The sequence below is a fragment of the Arachis ipaensis genome, chromosome B02 (genome assembly GCF_000816755.2).
Source record: "Arachis ipaensis cultivar K30076 chromosome B02, Araip1.1, whole genome shotgun sequence".
NCBI lineage: Eukaryota > Viridiplantae > Streptophyta > Magnoliopsida > Fabales > Fabaceae > Arachis > Arachis ipaensis.
Genome location: NC_029786.2, coordinates 104,619,260 through 104,627,353, shown reverse-complemented (window position 1 = coordinate 104,627,353; position 8,094 = coordinate 104,619,260). Strand labels below are relative to the sequence as shown.

Here is an 8,094-nt window from a genome sequence, read left to right as displayed (position 1 = left end):
CAAAATTTACATAATCAATTTTTATTATTATTTTGACTTTTCCACCGAACCAGAGCTCGAAGAATCCCTTTCTCTCGTCTCACTTTCCCATTTATATTTTATTATATAACACCACATTCATCTTCCCACAACAAAAACAAATCCAAAATATCTCTAAAGACGAGTATTTCATCAATTCAAATCCAACCTTCCTAACTTGAAATTTTCATCACACTAACAATAACCATGTCTTCAATCACCACCAAATTCCTCTTCTCCCTTCTCTTCTTCCTCTTCTCTCTCAAATCATCATCATCACATGCTTCTTCAATTCACGAAGATGAGAAGCTATCAGCCTATGATGTTCTCCAACAATACGGTTTCCCTGTCGGTCTTCTCCCAAAGGGTATAATTGGGTATGCACTCAACAAAGAAACCGGCGAGTTCGCTGCATACATGGATGCCACGTGTTCGTTTTCTATTGAAGGTTACACCCTAAAGTACAAGTCCACCATAACCGGTGTTATAACACAAGGTAGGCTCTATAATCTTAAGGGTGTTAGTGTTAAGATTCTTCTCTTGTGGCTCAACATAGTTGAAGTCAAACGTGACGGCGATGAGATTCAATTCTCTGTTGGTATTGCTTCTGCCAATTTTGGAGTTGAAAATTTCTATGAGAGTCCTCAGTGTGGCTGTGGATTCGATTGTGTCACTGTTAACACTCTTCCCCTCTCTTCAATTTAATTCAACATTTTGCATAGTCCAAAACTCTTGAATGATTTAAGATTGGATATGGGTTTTCACCTAATTAATATCTTATCATATGTTATGATTTTTCATCTTACAAATTACAATGTATTTATTTAGCATCGCTTTATTTTGTCTTTGCTCTTATCATTTATCAAACACCTCCACTTCTACATTGAGCACATCGTTGCAGCTTTTGGCGTTTTTTTCAATTTTTTTTAATTTTATTTTCTCTTTTTTCTATAAAGTCGGTACTATATAATATCGTAACATTAATATGGTGGTCCTACTATAAGTAAATAAATAATTTGTGTCATGACTTTTTTATTTTACTGTCCGCTTAGTTTTAAATAATTGTATCTACCGAGAAATGCTACTTAAAATAAAATATAATACTTTCCGTCCTTTGATACCTCATCTAATTAATGTAATATTTGTTTTTAAAAAAGAATATTCTAAGTAATTGTGTAGTTGTTCTTTTCAGTATAATGTATAGATACGTGTATTTTCGATAGCCGCACAAGCTACATACTCTCATATACATGTTATCTAAGTAAAATATAATTTTTTATTTTTAAATAATTTTTTTTATATTTTTTTTATTTTATCTATAAAATAAATAATAAAAAATTATATTTTCTCTTTTAAAATAAAATTCAAAATTTAAAAAATTCAAATCTTTGAATAAGAGGCCCAACCCAAACTTACACGAGTTGCTATTAGTCAATTAGTCAAACTCGTGGGTGTGGAGAAAATTAAAATTTATCTGAAATCCAACATGCTTTTTGGTCTTTCCACGTGTCCACTGGGAACTAAAATATCACCATCCATTATGGTAGTTGGAATCTACGGTCTAGAAAATAATAACAAAATAAAGAATCCAAGTAACACCATCATCAATCAAAATGTTCCTCACACTCACAACACAGTAACACACCCATAAACCCAAAAGAAAAAAATGGGTACTATCAATTTTCAAGCAAAACCCATATCCCGAAATCTAATATTTCTCACAACCTTGATCTTGATCTTCATCTCAACCCCATCATTATCCTCTAATGAAGAAAACACAACCACCTTAACTGCTTATGATGTTCTTCAAAAATTCAACTTCCCAATTGGGCTTCTCCCAAACGGTGTTCTAAGCTACGAATTAGACCCTTCCACGGGTAACTTCAAAGCTTACTTAGATGGCACTTGCACGTTCAAGATTGAGTCCTATGATTTGAACTATAAGTCAACCATAACAGGTGTCATCACCAAGAACAAGATCTCTAACTTAAGTGGTATTCAGGTTAAGGTTTTGTTCCTTTGGTTGAACATTGTGTCGGTGACACGTGTTGACGATGAGTTACAATTCTCGGTTGGGATTGCATCTGCTGATTTTGCGGTTAGTAATTTCTATGAGTCTCCCACTTGTGGTTGTGGATTTGATTGTGTAAATTTGGCTAATAAGGTCATTAATCATGGGAACATGTCATCACATGATTATGTTATGTCTTCTTAATTAGGGTTGTTGGATCGGAGAGAACTTGTTAATTAGGTGTGTTAAATAAGATTATATCATGGTTTTGATGTTGTATTTGGAAGTTTTTACTTTTTAGTACTTCATCTTCCATATCAACATGGTGAAAGGGACTAAGGTTTGTTTTAATAGCCTTTTATGGTTCTCTTCATAAGTTCTTATGAGATTTGTTTAGAGAAATTTTTGTGAGTTTGCCAATCAATTGATTTTGTCATAAAATGAAGTATTTGTCACACTTAATAATTGAATGTCACAATATGTATAAGTGACGAAATCTTAAATATAATTAGTTAATTACACATAAAATGGATTATATTATACTTCACTAACTTAACATGTTTTCTTGTACTTATTAGTTTGTGTGTTGTCCTTTCGCACATGATTTATGTGGAAAGTGGAAAGTACATTTGATTAAGCATGTATGTGTATAGTTTATTTTTATTTTCCTTTTAATAAGTGTAACTTGGAGAGTGACAACCGTGATGATATTTTCGCGTGAAAACGATATTGCGAATCGTTAGATGGTTGATCGATCTTATACATCGAGTTAATGTACATTTTTTTTTATCAATGGATGAAGTGTGATATCTATTTCATATTAATCATGAATATTATTTAACGGAAAAGAGAATTCTGTCGATTCCGTATACAAATCATCAAAATGATGATAATTGAAAACATTTCGCAGCTTAGAGATCCGAAGCTGATGATCACATGGGTATCCACTTTCCAGGTGCTTGGTTTAGGTGGGAAAATATGGCTGGACTCTATGGTTATGTTTGTTTCTAATTCTTTTTGACAATTTAAGTGGATTTAGGATTGAAAATGTGAAAAAAAAAAAAGAATATTCAATTATGATGTAATTATTTATTAGTTCTCTTTCAGATCCTAAAATGGAGAGAAAGAAGGAATAAAAGTATACTTGAAAGTTTGCACACTGGATACGATTACACTTTAATCATTTAATGAGTTACGGTCGGAGTGTATAAATGGTGTGCATGCGTAACTCGTTAAATGATTAAAGTTTAATCGTGTCCAGCTTGCGAACTTTTAGGTGTACTTTTGTCCCTTCCTCCTTTATTAAATTAATTGGAATTTTTAGATTTAAATCATTCATTAATCAATGCATTCTTACGACGCTCATTTTGGGCCAACAAAAAACACATGGTAATCCAATTCTAACACAGCTGTGTCATGAGTCACATACCAAACAGTCAGATCCATTTAATTTAATCCACCAAACAAACGAAACGACGTCGTTGGCTCCGATCACCGCCATTTTTCTCTTCCTCCTCCTCTCTCCGCTGCTCACCACTTCCTCCGTCGCCGGAGAACCTACCGCATACGAGGCTCTCGCGAGCTACGATTTCCCCTCGGGAATTCTCCCTGAAGGCATAACCGGCTACGAACTCGACGAATCCACGGGCAAATTCCGCGCGTTCCTCAACGGAACCTGCAGCTTCTCTCTGGAAGGTTCCTACGAGCTTAGCTACAAATCAACGATCAGTGGCATTATCTCGAAAGACAAGCTAACGGAGCTCAACGGCGTCTCCGTTAAGGTCCTCTTCTTCTGGCTTAACATCGTCGAGGTTGTGCGTAACGGCGACGAGCTCGATTTCTCCGTTGGAATCGCCTCCGCTTCGTTCCCGCTCGATAACTTCTTCGTGTCGCCAAGGTGCGGTTGCGGATTGAACTGCGACGACGACGACGATTTCCGAGTGAGGAAGCTTAAGTTGAGGAATCCATCGGTTTCGTCATCGTAGAAATTAAAAAAAGTATAATTTATTTTTTTTCAGAAAATTAATTAGGTTTCTCTGTGGATTTTGTGTTGCTTACAGCTGAATAGTGTTATCGTAAATCAATTGCATAGTTTTGATTGGTGGTTTATTTTGTGCATGTTCTTGCTTGATAATTAGGTTATTATTATGTTAAAATTAAAAAAACTTGAGGGATTCTTAGGTACTTCTTTCCGCTATTGTTAAAAATTAAAATTGAATCGAATAAGAAATTTGTTATTCGACTTGCTGTCATGCTGTGACATAATCACAAAATCCAAAAGAATTTCTCTTAAACAATAGTATAGAGAGTCAGAATTTTGTCAGTTTTTGCTACAATGATGTTGACAGCTTGACATGTTTATAGAGTCACTTTTGATTGTTCAAATGCTATTTTTTGTATGGATTCAAACATGATGAACTATGCTTTCAGTAACAAAAAAGGGAAGGGGCCTTGTGTATGTTCATGTGGTATTTTCCTAAGCTGTTTTTGCTTCTGTGTGATTCATTATTCTGTGCTTTTGGACTGTTAAAAAGCTTAATTAATTTGGTTGATTTGATCATATTCACCAGGGAATAAGGATTGGAACATTTTCGATTTTCACTGCAATGCTCTTTCTAGATCTGGCATTTAAACCACAAAATAAATACAGTGTAGTGGTTTTGCTTAGTGTCTTGAAGAACAGGACTATTATAATGGCATGTTAAATTGCAATTGTAGCTTATATTAATCAATTTGTATGAAGAGGATATGGGAATCAATCACTGATGTTTTATTCTGATGGAGGTTGTTTACCTGTATACCATAGATCTTGTTACAGTAATTTCTGTTTGATACACTATGCATAAGCAAAATCTGAAAATTGTTTGATATGCACAGTATTGGGAAATTCTCTGGATAAGCAACTTAATTGTAGTGTGGCATAGGGAAGTTTTGAGAAAAATTCTCAAACTTATTTTAGAATAATAGTATATATAAAGTGTGAAATAGTAATAAAAACTACTAAGAAATCAGAAATGTCAAAATGTAATTTGTCAAAATCTGTTTGTTTGGTGGAGATGACTTAATAATGCAATAAAGATGGTGTACAAAGTGTTGTGGATCAAATATCTGGAATTCCAAATAGTGTAAACTTCATTTCATTGCTTAATGCAATAATGATGGACCTAAAAACTACCCAGATTTTGCTAACTACTCGCATAACCCATTCACCAATATCACGCCTTGCAATCGTTGGGCAAGCTTGCAATGCAACCATCTTTGCTAACTTAACATGAACTGTGGGGCTTGAAGCTCGCCTGGACTATGGGTTTTCGAAGATTGGAGGTAGGAGATGCAGCAGTGGTAATGAACTTGATCAATGGAGAAAGAAACCTCGGCAATCACCTCGATGTTCTTGTTTCAAGAATTGATGAGCCGAAAAGTAGAAATTAGTGTTTATTATTTACATGTTTACAGAGAGAACAACAGATATACTGATTGTCTTATTAGAAGGAACTATCTCGGAATCAGCTAAGTTCCTCAATGAGGATGAAGAAGGAATTAATTTTTTTGGTCATTATATTACTCACATGCCTATACACCCACATTACGAGGTTTTTAAATCTCATCCCAGTCTTAATTGGGATTTGAACTTGATGCAAGTTTTTAAGATGCAACTTATTTTGTCATCTGATTTAGCTCTCTGTTGCAAAGAAGAAACTACTTTATTCCGTAGAGTCTGTATTTAGTTTTCTTGTTTTTTGGGATTTTAGTTCTGTATAAGAGCAATGCTAGGGGACCAGCAACTTTTGTGATTGGTAGCCATCAAATAGCCATCAATGATGATTTAATGGTGTGAGATTGGTGTGAGATTTCATCTAACGATTCACCATTCTCTGCTGGTTACATGCTGGCCAACATTCAATAAAATTGCTGAGCTCCTAGATTTTCCTCTGTATAATTAAAAAAAAAGGTAGAAAATTTCCCAGCCTCCAATCTTGCAACAATTAGGAGGATAATCAAAATAAGTGAGAATTTGACGTCATGCAAAGTGCACTTTCAAAACTCTTTAAAATGTTTAAAACATGTGGATGCACAAACACCTCAAAATCATTGCATCAAATAATTTTCACCGACGTTTGTTATGTTTTGAAATGTTTGCTTGAAGGACATGACATAGGTTTATATAGTCAAGTTTTCGTGCATTTATGAAAATTATATTTTTGTCGATAGTTGAAAGAGCAAACTGTGTGGCATTTAAGAAAATTAAATGACTTAAGTTCAAATTTATCAACAGAGAAATTCAAGAACCATAGACTTTAAGTCATAGGATTAAAGTCATGCAACTCCCAGTCATTTCAAACACTAATACAAGACAAATTCATCTACTATGACTCCGATGCAAACAGTTGCCCAAGTAGTCTTGATAAAATCTTATTAATGTTTCAAATTTAAAATACTCATACTTTTTATTTGGTCGTAATAATCATATTTTCCAACGTAACATTTTTTTCGTAGTTGTTCAAATTAACTTCTTAAACTTTATGCCCGAGTCAAATTGGTTGCTTAAATTTTCATTGAATCAAATAGGTTCCAAAAATTATCTACCATGCATCGTTTTAGTCAAATAACATAAAAAATGAGTTAGAAACCGATTTAATAATTCAATAGAAACTGGAATACCAATTTGAGTATTTATTCCGAAAAAAGAAAATACAGTAAGAGTTGCTAATATTCGCCTAGAGGTTCAATTAAGTAAGGTTCACAAATCACAAACGATGCTTGAAATATTAAATCGGGAAAGTATGAGGAGCCAATAGAATATTTATACAATGTGTACAATAGAAGTTTAGGAAGTATTAGAGATATAATCATTAGTGTTACCTTTTTCTATTAGCTGAAGTTTTTGGGATGAGCGGTATCATGACATAGTATTAGAGCTCTAGATCTAAAAGGTCAAGAGTTCGATTCTTGGTGAACCCCAAAATTAGTTTAAGCTTTTGAGAAGATGTTTATTATCGCTAGTACTCGGATGGTTATTCTAGATAGTATGGAAGATGTTCATTTTGTAACTCAATAACCCATTGTACACATTGTACAAATAGTCCATTGTCTCCCTAGCGGGATCCTATTAAATCACAATCTTCATGTCCGAATTCATCACCTTTTGCTACTAGTATATCATACATGAAACATAATCAGAATTTTATTGTTGTAATCATAACCTATGTTTTGTTGGAGTCACATAATTATTATTAATGGTTGAATTTTTTGGTCAAAAGTGAAGCTCTGAGCTCAGCAACATCGATCTCATTGGTGTTTTCTGGTTTGTAGTAACCGGTGACTGTGTCCGGCATCCATGACACCTTTTTAGCAATTGCCACCTTTTCTTCCACCGTCGCCGGCCCCATTTTGCTGCCACTTATGGTGGCTCTTCCTCCGCTTGCTACACTTTGTGCTGTTGCCACCGCGTACGTACGTCTATATATACTCCACAAAAAAAAGCATAGTATAAATGTATAATTAATTAAACCCTTCTTGATTTTTGAGATTCGGATTTGTATTATTAAGAAAAAACTATTAAAATGGTATTTAAAAGTTGACGTCACTAAAAAAATTTTTAAAAGATGCTAATGATAAAAAAAAATTTAAAAAAATTTTAAAATGCAACAAAAACAAAACTAGATATTAAATATATATTCTAAAAAATACTTTAGATATTAGATTTTGACGAAAATTTTTTCAATCATTACTATAAAATTAAGAAAAACCATCTTTTTTGAAAACTAAAAAAAAAAAATTAGAGATCAAATTTTGCTCTGAATTTTTTTATGTTCTTTTTAAATATTTATTTAAATATTGACACAAAAATTCGGATAAAGTGGATAAGTCGGTTGCTAAATACAAATTTTTTTTGTGACTCAAAAATATAATATTTAATGGTTAATTTTGTCGTATTTTTAAATTTTTTTTAATCTATTTTTTTGGTAATATTTTTTAAATTTTTTTTGCAATCGGCTAAATCTTTTGGATATTAAATTGGTAGTTAACACTTTTAATAATTACATATGTCAAGTATATTTGGT

At 33.1% G+C, this 8,094-nt stretch overlaps 4 protein-coding genes across 4 annotated transcripts in view; 3 read left to right on the top strand and 1 right to left on the bottom strand.

Moving 5' to 3' along the window:
* On the top strand, window positions 97–939 carry LOC107626181. The gene has a single exon (XM_016328998.2). It carries the CDS (start codon window positions 226–228, stop codon window positions 721–723), a length of 498 nt encoding a protein of 165 aa, XP_016184484.1. The 5' UTR covers window positions 97–225; the 3' UTR covers window positions 724–939.
* Window positions 1,394–2,453, top strand: LOC107626180. Its single transcript, XM_016328997.2, has one exon. It carries the CDS (start codon window positions 1,685–1,687, stop codon window positions 2,231–2,233), a length of 549 nt encoding a protein of 182 aa, XP_016184483.1. The 5' UTR covers window positions 1,394–1,684; the 3' UTR covers window positions 2,234–2,453.
* On the top strand, window positions 2,916–5,063 carry LOC107627953. Its single transcript, XM_021117095.1, has 3 exons — window positions 2,916–3,028; window positions 3,291–4,026; window positions 4,600–5,063. Exons 1-2 carry the CDS (start codon window positions 2,916–2,918, stop codon window positions 4,012–4,014), a joined length of 837 nt encoding a protein of 278 aa, XP_020972754.1. The 3' UTR covers window positions 4,015–4,026; window positions 4,600–5,063.
* Window positions 6,664–8,094, bottom strand: part of LOC107628585 (indole-3-acetic acid-induced protein ARG2-like) — a 2,205-nt gene continuing 774 nt past the window's right edge. Inside the window, exon 2 of the mRNA XM_016331213.2 lies at window positions 6,664–7,489. Within this exon, the coding sequence (XP_016186699.1) occupies window positions 7,264–7,489 (226 nt within the window). The 3' untranslated portion in view covers window positions 6,664–7,263. The remainder of the gene's footprint in view (window positions 7,490–8,094) is intronic.